Below are 23,535 nucleotides of genomic sequence, written 5' to 3'. Positions count from 1 at the left end.
TTGGGAAAACGTTATGCGAGCTGAAAAGGATTTAAGGTTGGGAGTGGTGGATGGCAAAGTTAGTTATCATACCTGGATCCTGGAAAGGGTAAAGGAAGTCAAACTGCCTTTCAAGCCAATCAGCGATCAGCCGGTTAATGAAGGGTCCTCCCAAGACCTAGAGAGCGGAGAGGTGAAGGGGTTGAAACTAGAGATGGAAAAACTGAGGGAGAAGAATGCTAGGTTGAGAAAGGAATTACAAGCTGTGCGCAATGATTTCGTTGATATGAGGAATGGTAAAGAAGAAAAAGCACAGGCCTATGAAGAAATTGTCAGAAGTCAGAAAGCCGAAAGAGATTATACATTCCGACTGAAATAAGATCTTGCAGCTGCAAGCAAGGAGCTCGCCATGAAAGTGAAGGAGAAGAATGCGGCGTTAGAAGAGGGAAAACAGTGGAAGCACCTCTACGAAGAAGCCAAAAGAGATAAGCGAGAGGCCCTGAAAAGACTAAGAGAAGCGCAGGTTCAGGTAGAAAAAGTGGGGCACGAGATGAAAGAAATGGCCGTGTCTTTTGAGTCAGAAATGAGCCAGGAGCGTTGGAAGCTAACAGAAGCAGAAGAAGAGCATCGAACCATGATAAAACAAATGGAGGAGTACATTGAGGAGCAAGAGGAAAGGTGGAGGTCGACGGAGTTCGAAGAAAGGCATCAGCTTTGGTAAAGCGAATGGAGGATCACATCGCCGAGCAGGAAGTGGTTGTGAGACATTGGAAGGAAAGTTTCTCCCGATTGGCAGCCTTGGCAAACGAAGCAATTGAAGACATCCCCAAGATGGTGTTGGACGCCGAAGCGAGTATTCATTTTTATAGCCCGCCGGAAGAGATAAAACTTTTTATTAATCATTGTAAATGGTTGGTAGGCGAGATGAAATCCTTTATCGCTCGAGCTCGAGCGTGATGTATTTTGAGATCCTTGTGTCTCGTTTTCTTTATGCGATGTATTGAACTGAGTATTTTAATGAAAGATATGGAAGGTTTGTCTGGTATCAACTTGTATTGATTTCCATCAGTAATGTCATCGTGATCTTGTGATTTCCACCTGTTACCAACATGCATCATGTTTTCTTTATTTCGTTCTCATCTAATTTAAAGTTAATCAAATAATAAAACAGTACAAGTGAGGAAAACAACGGCCAATTTTCCGCGACATCCCTACAGGACTCGAGCCAATTCAAGGATCATGGAAAGCTGAGAGGAGTCGCAAGAATCCATCAAAGCCGAAGTTAGCCAGTTGAAAGACCAGGTTGGCCAGATCTTGGCTGCCCTTGAATCCTTGAAGACTACTGCAGAGTCGTCGTCCGCACAGATCGGAGGAAATGCCCATTTTTATCCCCCGTTGTTGAACACCGCCAGCCAATCGATACCTTTCCCGCCATATGGGTTACCCCCAGGTTACACTCCTCCCGTAGGAGAGTACTTAGAAACAGAGCATGCATCTTTCTCCTTTCCCACAACTGTCAATGTACCGCCAATCGGCACTTTGGGACCCGTCTCCGTGTCAGCTCCCATGGTGAGTGCACAGGGGAACGAAACAAACACAGTTGAAGGGACACGAGTAACTGCAATGCCGTACGTGGTCGCTAATCATGAATCTTCAGCTAGGGCCGCATCGCAAACCACAGTGCATGGGAGAATCAGTGACCTTGAAGGAGCTAAAGGCAGGCTGGAGATTCTTGAGGAAAGATTGAGGGCCATTGAAGGGGTGGAAAGCTACGACTTTGGAGATGTTGCAAGACTAAGCTTGGCCCCTGGTGTGAAAATACCGCATAAGTTCAAGGCGCCGGAGTTTGAGAAGTACAAGGGTAGTACATGCCCTAAAAGCCATCTGACCATGTATTGTAGAAAGATGGCTGCGTACGCCTATGATGACCCGCTACTCATCCACGTTTTCCAAGACAGTTTGGCTGGGGTGGCGTTAAACTGGTATACCCATTTAGAGCCCTCTAGAATTCGTTGTTGGACGGATCTAGCTGACGCTTTTGTGAAACAATACGTATACAACACGCATGTTGCACCGGACCGTCTGCAGTTGCAAAATATGGGGAAGAGAGACAATGAAACTTTCAAGGAATATGCCCAACGGTGGAGAGAATTGGCCGCGCAAGTTGAGCCACCTTTGTTTGACAGAGAGATGGTGGCAATGTTTGTAAATACTCTTCAGCCGCCGTTTTATGAACATATGGTGGGGAACGTGTCCGTCAATTTCGCGGATGTCATCATAATTGGCGAAAGGATAGAAATTGGGCTGAAAAACGGGAAAATTGTGTATGGCCCGCCCGCAGCTACAAACTACAAAAAACCCGGTTTCAATCCGGGAAAGAAGAAGGAAGGGGAGGTGCATGCAGCCTCGATAATGCCTGCGTGGAGAGGTCAGGCTCCCACTCATAGTTATCGACCATACTTAGGCCAACCCCCCTATGCAGCTAACGCCTCGTTCGATCATCAAACTAGGCCACAACAACAACAAGGGTATTATCAACCACCGCGAGTCCCAACTGAAGCGTGGAGGGCCGGGGCAAACGCGGATCCAAATATCAATGCGGGTCAAAACACCAACCCGAGAAGGAATCAATTTGTTAATTTCACCCCCATCCCTATGACTTACACGGAGTTGTTGCCTCAACTTGTAAAAAAGGGTTTGGTTGCCATTTGCCCGATGAAGCCTGTACAACCTCCATACCCAAGGGGTTATGATGCAGATGCCAAGTGTAGTTACCATGGAGGAGGCATTGGTCACTCAACCGAGCGATGTGTGGCTTTCAAGTATAAGATACAGGCTCTAATCGACTCTGGTTGGCTAAAGTTTCAAGAAGATAAGCCTAGCATCGAGGATAACCCATTGTCCGGGCATGGGAGTACCTCGACGAACGCCATCGAGGTCGAAAAACAGGAGTTGATAAGGGATGTGAGTGAAATCCGGAGTTCTAGGAGGTTTATTTTCGAGGCGTTGTTAAAAGTGGGCCTAGTGCAAGGTGATTATGATATGGGTACATCATGTGCACTTCATCCAGATGCTGAGCACTCTATTGAAGAGTGTGTTGAATTAGAAGATATTCTGCAAGACCTGCTTGACAGAAGTTTGATGCAAGTATGCCGCGAGGATAAAGAGGAAGAAGTGTTTGCACAAACTGGTGGGGAATCTGATGTAACTCTACCGGAACCGCTGGTGATACGTTTCACTAGAACCACTCCTGCACCGATGACTGAAGAAAAACCGTCTGTGGTTATCTGTGTCCCATCCCCCTTTCCTTACAAAAATGAGAAAGCTGTCCCTTGGAGATATGGGGCATTTGCGTTAGGAGAAGGAAAGGGTGCTGACCCGGCCATTGAAAACATATCAGGCATCGGGGGAATGACGAGAAGTGGTCGAATCTTTACACCACCAGAGCTGACAAGAGAGGGAGCCAACAATAAGGAAGCAACAATGGCCGCAAAAGCTAAGGAGTTCTTGAAAGGGAAGGGTGTACAAGAAAAAGAGACCCCTGACGAAGGAGAGAAGAGAGAGATATCCGAAGAAGAGGCTTGCGAGTTTTTAAAGTTCATACAACAGAGCGAGTACAAGGTGGTGGAACAGCTAAACCGCATGCCTGCCCGGATCTCCTTGCTAGAACTGCTCATGCATTCTGCATCTCACAGGAAGTTGTTAATGAAGATACTTAGTGAGGCCCATGTGGAGCAAGGTATTTCTCTGAACAAGTTTGAGGGCATTGTTGGCAATATCGTTGCTAATAATTACCTCACCTTTACCGATGAGGAGATACCTACTGAAGGCAGAGGGCATAACAAGGCTCTTCATGTCTCTGTGAAATGCCTGGATCACGTCATAGCGCGTGTCTTGGTGGACAATGGCTCCTCTTTGAACGTCATGCCAAAGTCAACATTGGAGAAGCTACCCTGTGACGGAATGCATATGAGGCCAAGCTCAATGATTGTGAGGGCGTTTAACGGCAGCAAGAGGGAAGTCATGGGCGAAATAGAGTTGCCGGTCCAGATTGGCCCATGTGTGTTTCAAATAACCTTCCAGGTCATGGATATCCTCCCAGCCTATAGTTGTTTATTGGGTCGCCCGTGGATCCATTCTGCGGGAGTTGTACCTTCCACACTACACCAGAAACTGAAATATGTCATGGGAGATAAGCTAGTGATAGTTTCTGGAGAGGAGGATCTCCTTGTGAGTGGGCCATCCTCTGCCCGTTATATAGAGGCAGCCGAGGAAGCTCTCGAGACAGCTTTCCAATCATTGGAGATCGTGGGAAACACCTATGTGGAACCATTTCCAGTAAACCCATATCTGTCATGTGCCTCTATCATGGCGGCCAAGGTCATGCTGAAAGAAGGCTATAAGTACGGGAGCGGTTTAGGCAAGCACGGACAGGGGCGGACATTGTTAGAATCGCTGCAGCGGAATTATTAGCGTGGTAACAAACCAAGAGGGGGGTTTTTAATACGAACGTGTGCCTTTTAATTTCTACTCAATTAAACTTACCAAGCAAATAATAGAGACAAATAAAGAGAGTAAGGTTGAGAGAAATTTGCACAGATGATTTTATCCTGGTTCAGATCACTAGGATCCTACGTCCAGTCGCTTATCTCAAACAAGATAAACCTTTTTCACTAACACAAAACACTTACAAATATTAGTCACAAAGAAAAACAATTTGTAAGAGTTTAGAAATACCACCTCTCTTGAAACCACAAGAGATGAACCTACACCTCCTTTGAATCTTCACAAAGGATGATACCACCTCTCTTGAAACCACAAGAGACGAACTTACACTTCCTTTGAATCTTCACAAAGGATGACCACCTCCTTCGAATGCTTCACGAAGGATGATTCTCTTCCACGCACTTCCTCGGACACACCAAGGATGAACACCTCCTCCGAATACTTCACGAAGGATGAACTTCCTCTTCCGAACACCTCCTCAGACACACCAAGGATGAACCGGCTATTTCCTCTGTCACCGTAGCAGCACTTCACCAGCTCCACAGACACGAGTTTCACAAGCCGAACAAGAACACACAAGTCTCAATGATTTCTGAGTACTAGAGCACAAGGGAAGAGTTGCTTTTGAGAGAAATAGTGAGCCAATTTATAGACTCAGCCTAATGCCCTTCCATTCTTCGAAAACGGGCCATCTAACGCATTTAATCGATTAACATAAGTACTAATCGATTAAAATGAGTACAACGGCTAGTTTTTCAAATCTGAAAGCCCCAACGGTCAGTGTTAATCGATTATTCTCAAGATTAATCGATTAGCTAATCGATTATTATACACTTTAATCGATTATTCTAGTGGCACTTGGGTTTTCAGGGCCAGCCTCTGTTTTAATCGATTAATACTTGTTTTAATCGATTAATACAGTGCGATTTTGACTCTGGACATTAATTATATAATATAAAATTACATGGAATCAAAACCACTAAAAATCTAAGTCCTAGACACTAAACTACAATTATTACAAAAGCTTTCCATAGCAATACAAGTCTTCATAACATCTTGAATCTTGATTTCTCTTGACTTGATTTGGACATCATCAAAACTTCATCTTCATCATTTTGCTAACATTCTCCCCCTTTTTGATGATGATCAAAAACTCCTTTGATTTAAAGCTTTTAGTAATAATCTGGATAAAACACAACTTACGGAAGAAAAAGTGCATTAGTGAATAAGCACAAATAGCACAAATAGGCAAATAAGCTTTAAACATTTTCTCCCCCTTTTTGATCATAATTAAAAAGTTGTGTTTGATGTTCTCCTCCTAAGATAATACTCCCCCTTAATAAAAGCAAGTATGCATATGAGCTAAAAATATTTTAAATTTAAAGATTCATTCAAACATGCACAAAAGGATATATAAAGCAAATATTTTTAGGATAAAGAACTTATAAAACATTGTTTAATCATATATTGAATTATATAAGATAGGAATTTTTTTTTAAAAAAAAACAATCCTAAGATATTTCTAAAAAATTCCTAGATCTCTTCTAATGTTTACCCCTGTAGATATGCCTCCAACTTCGTAATGATAATCCTCTAGGTTGTTTCCACATTTTGTTTAGATCTTCATTTTGAGGATTGTCATCATTCTTTGCTTCATTTGTTGTCTTCTACAAATTTTCATCATTGCCTGCATGTAATTCAACTGACTCAAGAGGTTTTGCCTCAAGGTCTACAATTTCATCAAAGACAACATGCACACATAAAAATTTTTCCGATTGAAAACTATATATGCTTTGTATATTAGAAGATATCCAAAAAAATAGTTTCATCGGCCTTGGAATAAAATTTTCTTTGTTTTAAAGAAATTCTAAATATTAAACAATAGGTACCCAACTACTTGTATGGGTCCTTTGGGTTAGATTTAGAAAAAAAAAAATCATTTTACAACCCAAACATATCTACCACTTGGAACACCATAATGCTTAATTTTACATTTATTTGAAGTATGACCCTTTTTCATACAATAAAAGCATGATACAAAGTTTGTGTTCCTATAAGTTGTTCCTTTTTCTACCCATGTTCTACGGGTTCTATTATTATGTTTATTTTTAATTTTAGGAACATACTTATTTTTAACAACCTTATTTTCGTTATTTTTACTACATTCTCCTAAGGTTGTGTGTTCTAGTAGTTTCTTAAAATTTTCACAAGAAGCACATTCATCACTACTAGTAAATTTACCCTTTTCAAAAAATAAAACTTTATTTTTCAAATCTTTATTTTCTTCAAAAATATTTTCAAAATCTAATTTTAAATTTTTATTTTCTTCAAGAATATTTTCAAAGTCTGATTTCAAATTTTTGAAATCCTTTTTCAATTTCTTATGAGCTTTATCTAATTTTTCAGATTCTACTATTAAAGCAGCATAAGTTTCATGCAATTCATCTTCACTAATTTGACTATAATTATCAGAATCGCTAGATGTACTTACTTGGCTTCCAGCTTCGTCGTTCACCACTAGACAAATGTTTGCTTCTTCATCAGATTCGCTCAAATCGGAAATTGTTTCGTTGTCATCGTCCCATGCGATGTAGGCTTTCTTTTTCTTGAAGTTTTTCTTTTCCTTTATTTCTTCATTCTTTTTTTGATTTGGGCAGTCCGCTTTTAAGTGCCCCATTTCTCCGCAACCATAACATTTATAGTGTGAGGAAGATCCTTGATTTTCTTTCTTTTCGAATTTTAATCTTCCTTTGTCTTTTGATTTCATGAACCTGTTGAGCCTTTTTATCATGAGTCTCAAATTTTCTTCATCTTCTGAATCTTCATCTTCCATTTTGCTCTTGCTCCTTTCTACCTCAGATTTCAAGGCTAGACTCTTTTTCTTGGTTTTTGCTTTTGCTTCTTCTTCATCTAGTCTTCCGAGGTCAAGTTCATGTTCCCTCAACTTTCCAAAAAGTGCCGCCATAGTCATGGTGTTGAGATTTTGTGACTCCGAGATTGCAGTCACCTTAGGTTGCCACGACCTGTCTAAAGACTTCAAGATTTTAATGTTTAATTCATCAGTATCAAATGACTTACCTAGTCCAATGAGATGATTGACAATGTTGGTGAAGCGTTTTTGAACGTCGGAAATTGTTTCTCCTTGCTTCATCCGGAACATTTCATACTCTTGAATCAGGGAATTCTTTCTTGCCCTCTTTACGTCATCTGTTCCTTCATGTGTCACTCTGAGCACATCCCACATTTCTTGAGCAGTTTTGCAGACAGAAACCCTGTAGAACTCATCAACAGTCAATGCTGATGCAATGATATTCCGAGCTTTTACGTCATTCTGACATCTTTTCTTTTCTTCAATGGTCCATTGACCACGGGGCTTTGGTTCCTGTATATTGTTAGTAGGAACAGAAGAACCAGACGCAATAACATCCCAAATTTCACAATCAATAGATTCAATAAATATTTGCATTCTTACCTTCCAGAATGCATAGTTCTCACCTGTGAATAGTGGGGGTCTATTGATTGATGCACCCTCTGCAAAGGTTTGATGTGATCTTGCCATTTGAATGACTATCAAAGCAAGCTCTGATACCAATTGTTAGAATCGCTGCAGCAGAATTATTAGCGTGGTAACAAACCAAGAGGGGGGTTTTTAATACGAACGTGTGCCTTTTAATTTCTACTCAATTAAACTTACCAAGCAAATAATAGAGACAAATAAAGAGAGTAAGGTTGAGAGAAATTTGCACAGATGATTTTATCCTGGTTCAGATCACTAGGATCCTACGTCCAGTCGCTTATCTCAAACAAGATAAACCTTTTTCACTAACACAAAACACTTACAAATATTAGTCACAAAGAAAAACAATTTGTAAGAGTTTAGAAATACCACCTCTCTTGAAACCACAAGAGATGAACCTACACCTCCTTTGAATCTTCACAAAGGATGATACCACCTCTCTTGAAACCACAAGAGACGAACTTACACTTCCTTTGAATCTTCACAAAGGATGACCACCTCCTTCGAATGCTTCACGAAGGATGATTCTCTTCCACGCACTTCCTCGGACACACCAAGGATGAACACCTCCTCCGAATACTTCACGAAGGATGAACTTCCTCTTCCGAACACCTCCTCAGACACACCAAGGATGAACCGGCTATTTCCTCTGTCACCGTAGCAGCACTTCACTAGCTCCACAGACACGAGTTTCACAAGCCGAACAAGAACACACAAGTCTCAATGATTTCTGAGTACTAGAGCACAAGGGAAGAGTTGCTTTTGAGAGAAATAGTGAGCCAATTTATAGACTCAGCCTAATGCCCTTCCATTCTTCGAAAACGGGCCATCTAACGCATTTAATCGATTAACATAAGTACTAATCGATTAAAATGAGTACAACGGCTAGTTTTTCAAATCTGAAAGCCCCAACGGTCAGTGTTAATCGATTATTCTCAAGATTAATCGATTAGCTAATCGATTATTATACACTTTAATCGATTATTCTAGTGGCACTTGGGTTTTCAGGGCCAGCCTCTGTTTTAATCGATTAATACTTGTTTTAATCGATTAATACAGTGCGATTTTGACTCTGGACATTAATTATATAATATAAAATTACATGGAATCAAAACCACTAAAAATCTAAGTCCTAGACACTAAACTACAATTATTACAAAAGCTTTCCATAGCAATACAAGTCTTCATAACATCTTGAATCTTGATTTCTCTTGACTTGATTTGGACATCATCAAAACTTCATCTTCATCATTTTGCTAACAGACATTCCCATTGGAGGTGGTCGAGAACAAAAGCAGGTATGGCCTAGGGTACAAGCCCAGCAAGGGGGATAAGAAGAGGCTGATCGAGGAAAGGAGGGAGCGTAGTCTGGCTCGGATAGAACGACGGGAACCAAGGACGAGGAAGATTCACATTTGTGATATCAAGGAGAGTTTTCGCGGCGCTGGATGGGTGAACACTAGCCTTATAGCGGTCTTGGAAGAGGAAGCTGGATCTGAAAGCTCAAACTTCGTGTGGGCTTGCTCACCAGATGCGCGGCTCAGCAATTGGAAGACTGTGGATTTACCTGTGATGTTTAATTCGAACGAAATGTAATATATTAATTGATCCTATCGCTTTACCCGGAGCTTTAGGATTCATGACTTACGGGTTGCTTTTATTTTGCTTTCAGTGTGATATTTGAATCGTGTTTATCCTCATTTAGCCTCCTCCATCGTTTTTTTTTGTTTATTTATTCTTTTTTCAAAAACTTAAATAATGCAGATATGACAATGAATATTTTGAAAATAACAATGTCGTATCCCTAATCTGGAGCACCCTGTCGATGATACGGAAGATGATTATGAAGATGGTTCGGAACCCTCTCCAGAACTAATGAGATTAGTGGAGCAAGAGTCTAAAGAAATAAAACCCTATCAGGAAGATGTCAAAATACTCAACTTGGGTGAGGAAGACGAGATAAAAGAAGTAAAGATCGGCACTACCATGAAAGAGGAAGTGAGAGAAAGGTTGCGAGTCCTATTGAAGGAATTTAAGGACGTGTTCGCTTGGTCGTACAATGATATGCCCGGTCTGGATACCGATATCGTGCAGCATACAGTCCCTCTTAAGCCGGAATGCCTCCCGGTCAAACAGAAACTAAGAAGAATGAAGCCGGAGATGTCTTTGAAAATCAAGGAAGAGGTGCAAAAACAATTTGATGCAGGATTTTTGGCTGTGGCGAAATACCCGCAATGGGTGGCGAATATCGTACCAGTACCCAAGAAAGATGGTAAAGTTCCGATGTGCGTTGACTACCGTGATTTGAATCGTGCACGTCCAAAAGACAATTTCCCTCTACCGCACATCGACACTCTAGTCGATAATACAGCCAAGTTTTCGCTATTTTCATTCATGGATGGTTTCTCAGGATATAATCAGATCAAGATGGCGCCAGAAGATATGGAAAAGACAACCTTTATCACGTTGTGGGGAACCTTTTGTTATAAGGTGATGTCCTTTGGGCTCAAGAATGCTGGGGCAACATATCAAAGGGCGATGGTGGCACTTTTTCATGACATGATGCACAAGGAAATCGAAGTTTATGTGGATGACATGATTACAAAGTTCGAATCGGAGGAAGAGCACGTTCTCAACTTGAAGAAATTATTTAAGAGATAGAGAAAGTATAAACTCAGGTTAAACCCCACAAAATGCACGTTTGGAGTGAAATCTGGGAAATTGTTGGGTTTTGTGGTTAGCCAAAAGGGGATAGAAGTGGATCTTGATAAGGCGCGAGCGATAATAGAAATGCCTACGCCTAGAACAAAAAAGGAGGTTCGAGGTTTTCTGGGTAGACTGAACTACATTGCTAGATTCATCTCCCAATTAACCGCTATGTGTGAACCAATGTTCAAGTTGTTACGAAAGAATCAGGCTGTAGTTTGGAATGAGGATTGTCAAGCCTCTTTTGAAAAAATCAAATGATACCTGCAAGACCCTCCCGTATTACGTCCACCTGAACCAAGAAGACCGCTCATTTTGTATTTGACTGTGTTGGATAAGTCAATGGGTTGTGTGTTGGGTCAGCACGATGAAGTTGGGAAGAGAGAACACGCTATATACTACTTGAGCAAGAAATTCACAGACTGCGAACAAAGATATTCGTCGTTAGAACGAACTTGTTGTGCATTGGCGTGGACTGCTCATCGCTAGAGGCAATACATGTTGAGTCACTCAACCTGGTTGATATCTAAGGTGGACCCTATAAAGTTCATTTTTGAAAAGCCTGCTCTTACTGGAAGGATAGCTCGGTGGCAGATGCTATTGTCAGAATATGACATCGTGTATGTTACTCAGAAATCCGTCAAGGGTAGTGCGTTAGCAGAATACCTGGCTCATCAACCCATCAGCGATTATCAGCCAATGCAACCCGAATTTCCCGATGAAGATATCATGGCTCTATTCGAAGAAGGAAGAAAAAATCGAGATGAAGAAACGTGGATATTATTATTCGACGGAGCCTCGAATGTGATGGGGCATGGCATAGGGGCAGTTCTCATCTCTCCAGAGCATCAGTACATACCTATGACAGCAAGGTTATGTTTTAATTGCACAAATAACATTGCAGAATATGAGGCCTGCGCTATGGGTATTCGGGCAGCAATAGAGTCCAAAGTGAAAATTCTGGATGTGTATGGAGATTTAGCTTTAGTCATCCACCAGTTGAAGGGAGAGTGGGAAACTAGGGATGCAAAATTAATTCCTTACCAAGCTTACGTCAGGAGATTAATGGAGTATTTCGACGCCATCACATTTAACCACATACCGCGAGAAGATAATCAATTAGCAAACACGTTGGCTACTTTGTCATCAATGTTTGAAGTTGACCAAGATGCAGAATTACCGATGACTGAAATGAAGAGCCATGTAGAGCCAGCATATTGCCATTTCATCGAGGATGAGGTAGATGGTAAACCTTGGTATTTTGATATCAAGCACTATCTTAAGACCTGAGAATATCATGAGAAGGCATCTGAAAACGATAAAAGGTCGTTAAGGAGGTTGGTTGGAAGCTTTATTTTAAATGGGGATATTTTATACAAGAGAAATCATGACATGGTTCTCCTCAGATACGTGGATGCAAAGGATGCCGAACTGATATTGAAAGAAGTCCACGAGGGTACATTTGGCACACACATGAATGGGCACTCAATGGCCAGGAAGATCTTGCGAGCTGGTTACTTCTGGTTGACCATGGAAAAGGATGGTTGCACACACGTGAGGAAGTGCGAGAAATGTCAGATGTATGCAGACAATATCAATGTGCCGCACACGACCTTGAACGTGTTGTCTGCACCGTGGCCATTTTCGATGTGGGGGATAGATGTTATTGGAGCTATAGAGCCAAAAGCGACAAATGGACATCGTTTCATACTAGTCGCAATCGATTACTTCACCAAGTGGGTTGAGGCTGCTTCTTATGCCAATGTGACTAGAAAGGTGGTGACCAGATTCATAAAAAGGGAGTTGATCTGCAGATACGGGTTACCTAACAAGATTATCACTGATAATGCCACCAACCTGAACAACCAGATGATGGCGGAGTTATGTGAGGAGTTCAAAATTCATCATCTTAAATCTTCCCCTTACCGTCCAAAGATGAATGGGGCAGTAGAGGCTGCTAATAAGAATATCAAGAAGATTGTACAAAAGATGGTGGTCACCTATAAAGATTGGCATGAAATGCTTCCTTTTGCTTTACATGGATATCGTACAACAGTAGGAACGTCAACTGGGGCAACACCTTTCTCGCTTGTGTATGGGATGGAAGCGGTACTTCCATTTGAGGTGGAAATCCCATCTATATGAGTTTTAATGGAAACCCAATTGGAGGAAGTTGAGTGGGTTCAAACTCGGTTTGACCAGCTCAATCTCATCGAAGAAAAGAGACTGACAGCGGTGTGCCACGGACAATTGTACCAAAGAAGAATGAAAAAGGCTTTCGACAAAAAGGTGCGCCCAAGGGAGTTCCATGAAGGCGAACTTGTCTTAAAGAAGATTTTGCCTATACAAAAGGATCACAGAGGCAAGTGGACCCCAAATTATGAAGGGCCATTTGTAGTAAAAAAAGGCATTCTCTGGAGGGGCACTAATTCTCACAAGGATGGACGGAGAGGAGTTACATTTACCGGTTAATTCTGATGCGGTAAAAAATTTTTACGCATGATGATTCCGCGATAGGGGATGCCACTAAGGGATATCAACATTGTTTTTGAATTAGGTTGTATTCTGTGTTACTTCATTCAATAAATACCATACGGTTTTATCCATTATTCAACTTTTACGCTTTTTCTTTCGACACGATTCATGTCACACTGGGTTTTAAAGTAAAGTAAGGAAAAAGGAAAGTGATAATACTTAAAGCATCACGGGTATATCCATCGAGCACAAACTCGTTCCTGAAGGATGTTGTGAAGAAAAAATAAATAATAAAAAGAAGAAAAAGGCGAAAAGGAAAGACACATGTTGAATTCATTGTCAATAAAGTCGTCAAGGGCGTAGTACTTTCAAAAGCCAAAAACAAACAAAGTTTTGAAAAATACTTGTGCAGAGTCCTTTCTTGATCAGGTATTTTGAGGATAACTGGTGTTCTTTTCTTACGAAAGCATTTGCATTCATATTGCTTGAACCCCTAACCCTTTCATTTCCCTAAAGAAAAAAAAAGGGTATTGTCATGTCGGAGCGGTTTTCATCATAGTACCTCTGTCTGATGATACATTGATCGGGCAGCGTAAAATAAGAATGATTGTCAGATTGAAAACCTGTAAGGGCAGGCAAAACAAGACAAAAGAAAGAAAAGAAAAAAACAGAAGGAAATGAAGTCGGTGTGTCAACCGTTACAGAGTTTTGTTTCAGGGTTAAAGTCGTGGGAAATAAGGCGAGTAAGCTTCAGAATGACGTGTGGCCATTTTTCTTCACCCAAGTGACAAAAGAAATTTATCCAGTTGCACCCCCTTTGAGCCGTAAGTTATAACTGTTTTTCTTCATCACCCTCAACAAGAATCATTATCATATCGATGTCAATCCAAAGGGACGTCAAAGGCATCCAAGTCAAGGAGAAGATTTGTGGAAAAGGGAAATGAAAAAGAAAAGTTTCAAAAAGGGTCACAACAGGGGCAACGAGACGAATGAAGAAAATAAAGAAAAAAAAACAAAAACAAAAAAACAAAAAAAAACAAAAAAAAAACAAAAAAAAATGAAAAAAATAAAAGGATGTCTGAAGTTCCAAACCCCTAGAGACAGTCGACTCGACACCTTGCAGATGATTCTTGTTAAGACAATTCGACCGTCAAAACCTGTTTGGGCCTTCATTATCCGTTTCTTTCAAAACCCTTTGACCTTTAGCCAGGGTACAAGCCAATTAAAGTCCACGCCGACTGAAGAATGTTTGTCTTGATCTTTCTCATGAACTTAACTCTGGAACGAAATGATGTGGTGAATGACACGATCGCTAGAAGAAAAGAAAAGCATCGTAAAGGAAAAATGAAGATATAATGTGAAGTCTCCCCGTCAAGAGAGAATCGTCAAACTAGGGCATTCCTTCCTACCCAGACCTGTCCACCTCTCCAAATCACACTTATTGTGCACAACAAAGTTGGGGTAGGCTTGTAAGCCTTGATTGTTGAAATATTAACGACACCCCCCCGGATGGGGAGAGCATGAAAGTTAATGTTTCCCACAAACCATCATTCACAAACCATCATTCAGCCATCCACTTTTCATAACCATTTCTCACACTTTCTCGGGTTCAAGCTAGTTTGGATTGCAAAAAGCGGTAAAGAGAATTTGAACTAATGGTTACACTCTTTTCATCAAAGGACTCACTGTCTCTCGACATTATTTTCAATAAATGCATTTTGAATGTACATCGAGTTTAATGACAATATTGACAACGAATTCCAAACATGGGATTTTCAAAAGATATAATAAAAAAACACAGAAAGAAAGAAGGGAAAGCGAGAGCAAAAGGAAAAAACGAAACAAATGTCTCATGTGTTTGTGCATTCATGCACCCTTATCACATTACATCATGCATCTCGAAAGAAGCAAGGAAAATTGTTCTGAAAATCCCTAAGGAGAAAGAGGAGTTGTGGAAAATGTTAATACGACCTTCGCTTCTAAGCCTTTTCATTGTTTTGCTCAATATTCACCAACGTTTCAAAATTTGAATACAAGTTTTCCTTCTACGATAGCGCCCCTCTGTTGGACAATCAGCGAACCTAGTGATCAAGCTCATTCCACTAGTACAATAAAGGGAAACGACAGCGGTTATTTTCGTCTATATGCACCGGTTCTACAACCGAGGTATATACAGGCGAGGCAAAAAATCTACCACTTTTTGCCTCGGTTCAGAACGGAGGCAAAAAGGTGTATGTTTTTGCCTCGGTTCAAATGCAACCGAGACAGTAAAGACGTGTTCCTTTTTTTACTATTTTTTTCGCCAAACGTTTGGCCTCGGTTATTGGTGAACCGAGGCAGTAGAGGGGATTATGCCTCGGTTTGAAGTTGAACCGAGGTAGTAGAAGAGGGTTTTTTCTTTTTCCAGTAAAGAGGGATTATTCCTTTTTTCCAGTAGAAAGCTTGAAAGTATACTCAACAGAGAAAGCTTATTGACATTCACCAATACATTCACCAATACAATCACCAATACAATCACTAATACAAAAATGAAAATGTAATTGTACAATTGAAATGAAAGCAACATATTATTATGAAAGTAAAACAGAGGTCAACAATTATCTAGGCTTCAAGCTTTCTCTGTTCCAATAGTAATGGGCTGTCTATAAGCTTTCTCTGTTGAGCTACGACATTACTTTTTGCTAAAGAGAAAAATTCACCAACCTGAAATGATAAATCAAAAAAAGTCATTACCACTTTGATTGCAGTTTTATCCAGTCAAGGAAAAAAAAAAGAAAACAAACCCAAGAATAAGGACTAACAGTATGCATAAATGTAGACAGGAAAAAACCATAATAATATACCAAAAGTTAACACTTATAAATTCTAAATAGAGTTTAAACACCAGAAAGATGAACAACTTATGTGCTCCTCACAGTTTGAGACTCAGCGTATACTTTCAAGCTTTCTTTCTTTCAGGATTACTTACTGAAAAATGAATTCATACAAACTCTTTGTTTCCACTAATCAAAGCAAAAGGAAGCTGGAAAGGTCAAACTTACAGTGATGCTTTCTCCTATGAAAAAGACCAAGCCACTTAAGTCTAACATCAATATCATCCTTAACGTGCTTGGAGCTCTCAATTTCCTCAAGGGACATCTTAGCTAGATCCTCAATCCCACCTTCCATGAACATCTTCATGGGATCTCTCTCAAGCTTCAACTTTTCTTGAGGGCTGATGCCCCCTTGTACTCTTCCTTCAAAACCCAGTACTCATCTCTCTTCTCCACTCCAGGCTCCAACCTCGACGCCTCCACCGCATCTAGAGCAGTTGAAGCCACCGTCAGTGTGGCACAGAGCAATGTCTTGGAGCGAGAGCTGGGGCAGCATGGAGGAGCCAAAAAATTGGGGATGGGCACAAAGCAATGTCTTGCAGAAAATTGGCCAAAAATCCCAAAACGAAGCCCTCCGCCGCGGCGGAGACGAGGAGGCACGCGAAGAGCAGGCGCTCGAGGGCAACGACGATGGAAGGGATTTTGAGCAGGAGCCACTTGAACTGGAGAGAGGACCAGACGCCGAGGAGAAAGGTGGTGTGGCGTAAAGGAAAGAGGCGATGGCAGCCACAGCGACGGAGGAGTTGAAGGCGGCGAGGAGGGAGGAGGGGGCGGAGAGGAAGAAGGCGAACTGAGCGAAGATAAGAGAGAACCACACGGCAAAGAAGGCGGCGGGCTTGAGGCTGAGGGCGTCGAGGATGGCGACGACGAGGGTGCCACCGAGGTCGAGGAGGAATAAGGCGGATGGAATTAGGGCGATGGCGATCCGGTAGTTGTGGGCGAATGATGAGGGGGGTTTTGAGGGATCTGGAGGAGGCGAAGGAAGCGAAGGTGGAGGAGACGCCATTGCCGCGACGGCGAAAAGTGGGAGTCGTTAGGGTTTGGGGAGGAAGAGAAGCAGGGGGCGCTGTTGGAAGAGGAGAGGGTTATGTGAGGGCGAAGCGCGAGGAAAGGGTTATGGCAAGATAGGTATATTGCCTCGGGTCTAAGTGCACTGAGGCATTCTATGGGGTGTCAGGCATCAGGTGGGGTTTGAACCGAGGTCATATTATCTATGTGCTTCGGTTCCCCTTAAACCGGGTCAAAAAAGTTAACGTAAACTACGAAAATGCCACCGGTTTTATTTTTTTACTAGTGATTAGGCCTCGATTTTGCTTTTAACCGAATTAATTTTCCTTTTATGCTTTGGTTCCTCTGCAACCGAGGCGTATAAGTTATTCAAAATTGCAAAAATGCCACCGCCTTTACATATGCCTCGGTTTTCTAAAAATCGAGACGTATTACCCGTGTTCTTATCCCCGATTTGCACTAGTGTTCATTTATCCATAGGGTTGTTACACCCTCCATGAGGTTGTTACACCTCATTCATTCATCCATAGGGTTGTTACACCCTCCACGAGGTTGTTACACCTCATTCATTCATCCATAGGGTTGTTACACCCTCCACGAGGTTGTTACACCTCATTCACTCATCTATAGGGTTGTTACAACCTCCACGAGGTTGTTACACCTCATTCACTCATACATAGGGTTGTTACACCCTCCACGAGGTTGTTACACCTCATTCACTCATCCATAGGGTTGTTACACCCTCCACGAGGTTGTTACACCTCATTCACTCATCCATAGGGTTGTTACACCCTCCACGAGGTTGTTACACCTCATTCATTTATCCATAGGGTTGTTACACCCTCCACGAGGTTGTTACACCTCATTCATTCACCCATAGGGTTGTTACACCCTCCACGAGGTTGCTACACCTCATTCATTCATCCATAGGGTTGTTACACCCTCCACGAGGTTGCTACACCTCATTCACTCATCCATAGGGTTGTTACACCCTCCACGAGGTTGTTACACCTCATTCACTCATCCATAGGGTTGTTACACCCTCCACGAGGTTGTTACACCTCATTCACTTATCCATAGGGCTGTTACACCCTCCCCGAGGTTGTTACACCTCATCCATAGGTTTATGACACTCTCCATGAGGTTTGCACACCTCAATTCTCTTAGCCTTGTTCATTTTTTGTTTAAAATTCCCTATTTATTCCACGTTCATTTTGAAATCCGGACGAAATTAGTGTTTCTTTCTTTACTTAGCTTTTACTCTAATAATACGAAAATATCAAATTTTCATATTATCTAGTAATATATAAGTAAAGAGGGACAACTGTCAATACCCAATTTCGTCCGGATAGATAAAGACGTCTAGAATTAAGAGGAAATAATAAAATAAAATATTAGAAGACAAAGACAAATTTCATATAAGTTTATTTTCTTTTAGGAAGAAATAAAAAAAGGGGAGGGGTTTTTGTTGTTATTTTTCTTTTCCCTTTTTTTCTGATTATTTTTATTTGTTACTTTTATTATTATTTTTCCTTTTCTACTTTTTGTTTTTATTTTCTTCTCCTTTATTTATTATTATGTTTTATTTTTATTTCTATTTTTATTCTTTGTTTTTTTGCTTTTTGTTTTATTTTATTTATTTTCTCTTTTGTTTGGTATTTCTATCATTTTTTCTATCTATGTATATATTTATCTTATTTATTTACTTATTTATTTTTATTGTTTTAATTATCAAAGTTTTTTCTTTTTATTTTTTATTTTTCTTTTCATTTGTTTCTTAGATTCAAGAAAAGAAGATTTTCTTAAATAATATATATGATGCATTTCTAACGTTTTAAAAAAAAAAGAAAAAAAACAAGAAAAACAAAACACTAAACACAAAAGTCAACTAAGCTTTTCTCTGCAAAGCAAAACAACCAGCAACACAAAGCAACTGCAACATTACACAGTAATGCTCAAAATACTCCAGCAACAAAAGAAAGTTTTGGTTCCTATGGCTAAAATTCCCTAGGCAGAGTTGCAATCATACATCAAAGAGGGAAAGGATATCTGAATGGCTTTTCCCAGCTGATTCAATTTAAACATAAAGAAGAAAAAAGACAAAGGAAAATCTCAGGTCAGAGGATATGCCAGAGCTCCCAGAAGCAGTGCAACAGAAAAAGAGCTTGGTGGTTTTCAAAATGGGGCGGAATCACGTTCATTCAAAGGGGGAGACCTCACGGCTAGAGAAGGATCTCCATTCTGTCAATGATATTCACCTTTTGGGTCATCCGAGAACGGTTTTGGTGATAAAAAAGAAGATTGGTTCAGAGAGCAGGGGACTCACCACCATCACCGGTCATCACCACATTAGAGAGCAAGAAACTCGCATCAAAGAAAAAGGAGAGACGGTTGCCTTCCTAACCAAAAGGAGAAGCTTCTTGAAATTTTGAAGGTAAGTTTTCGTAGGCTCTTTGGTCATGCTCCTCGTAGATATGCTTTCCTCGTAGATATGCTTTCCTCATAGATATGCTTTCCTCGTAGATATTGCTTTCCTTACGCATGCTGAGAGATGAATGATTGATGTTCGATCACTGTATATGGTTACATTTGCTTGTGCCTTCCTCCTCTATTAATCCAAACTGCACCCAAAATGCAATTTCGATGCCTGCAAATTTCATCTATTTAGCTAACAACAAAAGATAGGCATACACTTCCCTAACATCAACACTTCATACCCCTTTAGCACCCAGAAAAGCTGCAAATAAAAGCAAACAGACGCATTTTCATAAAGCAAAACAGATCCCATGCCAATACACTCAAAGCATTCACCTCCTTAGAATTTCCTCACATCACAGGAGCCTATCATTCCCCAACTTACATCCTCATTATACTCATTTTCATAATCTCTGCCCACGGTAACAATAGAGACTCCAACCTTTGTCTACTTCCCTCGCCAGCCACCATCAACCGTTTGGATTCTCCACACTGCGCTCACCCGTAACCGCCTCAACAAACATAACCCGTCATCCGCTACACCTATCATCGCTCAAAATCACCATTGATGCCCCCATTCACTTGTCGGATACCCCTTTCACCATCCAGATTCACCCATGGCCATGTTTTGACACTCACGGCTACTACCAACACCCTTCCAATCACCTTTTCATTCCATTCCCAATTCTCACATCCTATTCGCCTTCCCCATGAATCCATTTCTCAACTTTACTCATCATTTTCTCATAATCTAATCAACACACAAAGATTCCCGTATCCATTTACTTGCACCCAGAAAGCATCCAAGTAAACAGAAGCAGCCAAGTAGGAAAACAGAGAATGAATAAACCAAATCCCAAACCAATCAGTAAATAAAAAAAGATGGAAAAGAGAGGGGAGAAGGTGGATTCAACGCCATGGCTGGCGATGCTTTAGGCTACGACGTGCGACGGTGAGAAGGAGCTGGTGGACTGGAGCTTGGGCTGACGATGGCTCCGGCGGTGCGCGTGGTTACTGGCGACGCCACGAAGGTAGTTCACGGCGGTCTGGTTCGAGGAAGCAGTCGCGCATGCGTGGCGGAGGCGACCCCTTCCCTGGGTTACCGTTTTCGAAGGGAAACGAGAGAGAACGCAGGGGCGCCGCGGTCGGCAGTGGCGCCTAAGGTCGTCGTCGACGCCGAGACCGGTGGAAGGCGGTGGCATGGAGGCCGGTTCTAGCAAGGAGCGGCGGCGAACATCCGAGAGAGGAAAGAGACCTTAGGTCTCTGGAGAACGAGTATAGTGTTGGGAATGAAGGGGGAGATGCTGAACCCCTAGGATTTCTGGATAGAAATTGGGCCAAACCCTAAAACAAAAAAAAGAAAAGATTTTCTCCCTTGCACCCCCTATTTTCCTTTTCACAGTGCTTTCCGCTTGGGCTTACGCCCAATCCGTTATTGGAAAGGAAAATGGTTTAGCCACCACTTGCAACTTCATTCACACCCCCATTTCGTTCGGGCTTTAAGCCCACTCTATTTTTACACACAAAAATAAAAAGGAATTGGACCTGGGCACACATTTCGGGATGCACCCCCCATTTTCATCTTTACACCTTGGCAGATACAAAGTTGGAGAAAAAGGATTTTGACCCAAACTAAAGAGCCTCAATTTCACTCCACACCTTTGGTTTTTATCTCTGCACCCCCATTCTTATGGGATGTTCTCTTGCTTTTATTTTATTGCTTTTATTTTATTACTTTTATTTTTGTTTTGCTTTTATTTTATTTTATTTTATGCTTTTATTATTTGTTTGACTGTTAGGATTTTATTATATGCAACCCCTTGTATGATAACCCCTCACCCCTTTGTTTTATTTTTATCTATTGGACTTGTTTGTTTTGTTTTTTGTAAAAAATTACAAAAAATAAGAAAAAAGGATGAAATATTAAAATTACAAATATTTTAAAAATTAAAAAATATATATTTTAAAGGTCATGCACATGTGTGATCGCTCGCATCGTCCTTGTGCTAGAAACCTTTTCTCTTTCTTTTATAAAAATACAAAAATATATTTTAAAGGTCAAGCACATGTGTGATCACTCGCATCGTCCTTGTGCTAGAAACCTTTTCTCTTTCTTTTATAAAAATACAAAAATATATTTTAAAGGTCAAGCACATGTGTGATCGTTCGCATCGTCCTTGTGCTAAAAAAAACTTTTCTCCTTCTCACATAAAAATACCAAAATGTAAAACATTCACATCTTCAAACAACAATCAACCTTTCGCCAGAACTACGTGATCCTTGATTCTCCATCAAAAGTGGAGATACGTAGGAGCAAGGCTAGTCCTTGTCAGTTTCACTTCCAAGAAATCCAAAATCATTTCAAAACAAATTTTCAAACAAACTTCTCAAACAGTTCCGAAAGAATTACGTAACCCTGATTTCTCATTCTGAATGAGAATACGTAGGAGCAAGGTCAATCATTGTCGGGCCCAAAAAACTAAAAAATATATTTTGTTTCTTTAGAGTTTTATTTCAGGGGATAATTAAACATTTTGAAAACCACATCATATTCGCATATTTAGTTAAAGGTACTGCCTTGGGGCAGGCGTTGTAGGGTGCTAATACCTTCCCTACACGTAACCGACTCCCGAACCCAGAATCTGGTTCTTGTAGACCATGCCTTATCCTTTTATGGTTTTTCCGTAGTTTTTCAGAATAAACTATGGTGGCAACTCCAATTCTCTTTCCAAAACCCGTTCCTATTTTTGGATTATCGTCCCGTCGCGATTTCGGTTGCGACAATGTATAGCAAGATCGTCTTGATAATTAGATGAAAAAATATTTTCTACAAAATTATAGTATAAGCATTTATAAGTTTGAATTGTATGATGTAATATTAAGGTTTAAACCCTCAGACGATCCTCATATTTGTATCGGAATCTCAAGTGGGTCCTTGTATTTGCAACTGTCTCAATTGGGTCCAAATATTTGAAAAAATGAGCCAATTTTGCCCTGTCCGTTAAGTTCTCACAGACGGCGTTAAACTGTGATGACGTGTTTATGCTGATGTGTATTGTTGGATTAGGTGGAATTTTTATTTAAATTAAAGAATTATGACATGGCAAATTAGGGTTTTTCATTCTACAGAGGGGAGGAAAAGGTTGTGTCGTCACACGTAGTAGAGGCGCGAAGGAGATTGATTTTAAGGTGGAATCAATCTCGCCATGACACTACTTGCACGGGTGTTGGCGGTGAAACTGAACTCGCGTCGGGGTGGCTATTTGTTCACGGTGGTCTCTTGCAATGATGGTGAAGTGCGAAGGAACGTTGCGATTTGGTTGGTTCTTGGGGGTTTCTCTGTTTTGATTTTCTGCAAGTCTATGTGTTAGGTTATGTCAGACTCATGGCGGAAGGGTTCCCCTACTCTGCGAGTTTGGGATTCTTGTTATTGCTTTGGAGGAGGCTCATAGAGATTTGTGAATCACAGAGACCATGCAGGCATTGCACGAAGAAGACGAACTGATGATATTGATTTGGGGTTCCTGCTATTTCTAGTTTTTCTGAGTGCAGGTTTGGTAGTGGCACGTTGAAGGTGGCGTTGATGGTGGGCTTTCATGGAGATGTGTCCTGGTGAAGAAGATTAATGTTGGAGCGAACATTACGGAGTTGCTATTAGGGTTTTTTTTGTGTGGTTGCTACAAGTGATTCGCGCGAAGGAGATTGTGGTGGAAATAGGCTTGCGATTTGGCTTGCAGAGATTATGAATGCGTTCATGGAGATTTGTGAATCGCAACGACCATGGAGGAGGACAAATTAGGGTTAGGCGACGGCCTTGCGGCAACGCGACATGGACGGTGATAGTGGCGGCACAGTTGCGGCACGATGGCCAGGGTTAGGGAATTAGGGTTTTTGTGGAGAGGATGATGATGTGGCATCAAGGGTTATCAAATTCCACGTCATAATTTAAAATTTATTTCCACGTAAAAAGATCACACAGATCAGTATTATCACATC

General features: G+C 41.0%; 1 protein-coding gene across 1 annotated transcript; it reads left to right on the top strand.

The window, feature by feature from the left end:
- The first annotated feature begins 388 nt into the window (after positions 1 to 388).
- On the top strand, positions 389 to 11,998 carry LOC148193053 (uncharacterized). Its single transcript, XM_088099347.1, has 8 exons — positions 389 to 575; positions 647 to 832; positions 1,256 to 3,718; positions 3,809 to 4,359; positions 9,266 to 9,571; positions 9,818 to 10,492; positions 11,342 to 11,633; positions 11,868 to 11,998. The coding sequence occupies exons 1-8, from the start codon at positions 389 to 391 to the stop codon at positions 11,996 to 11,998; spliced, it is 4,791 nt and encodes a 1,596-aa protein (XP_087955473.1).
- The last annotated feature ends 11,537 nt before the right edge of the window (positions 11,999 to 23,535 follow it).

This window comes from Vigna umbellata, chromosome 9 (genome assembly GCF_029865625.1).
Source record: "Vigna umbellata cultivar VRB3 chromosome 9, Vumbellata_1.0, whole genome shotgun sequence".
Classification (NCBI taxonomy): domain Eukaryota; kingdom Viridiplantae; phylum Streptophyta; class Magnoliopsida; order Fabales; family Fabaceae; genus Vigna; species Vigna umbellata.
This window is presented reverse-complemented; position numbering and strand designations above follow the sequence as displayed.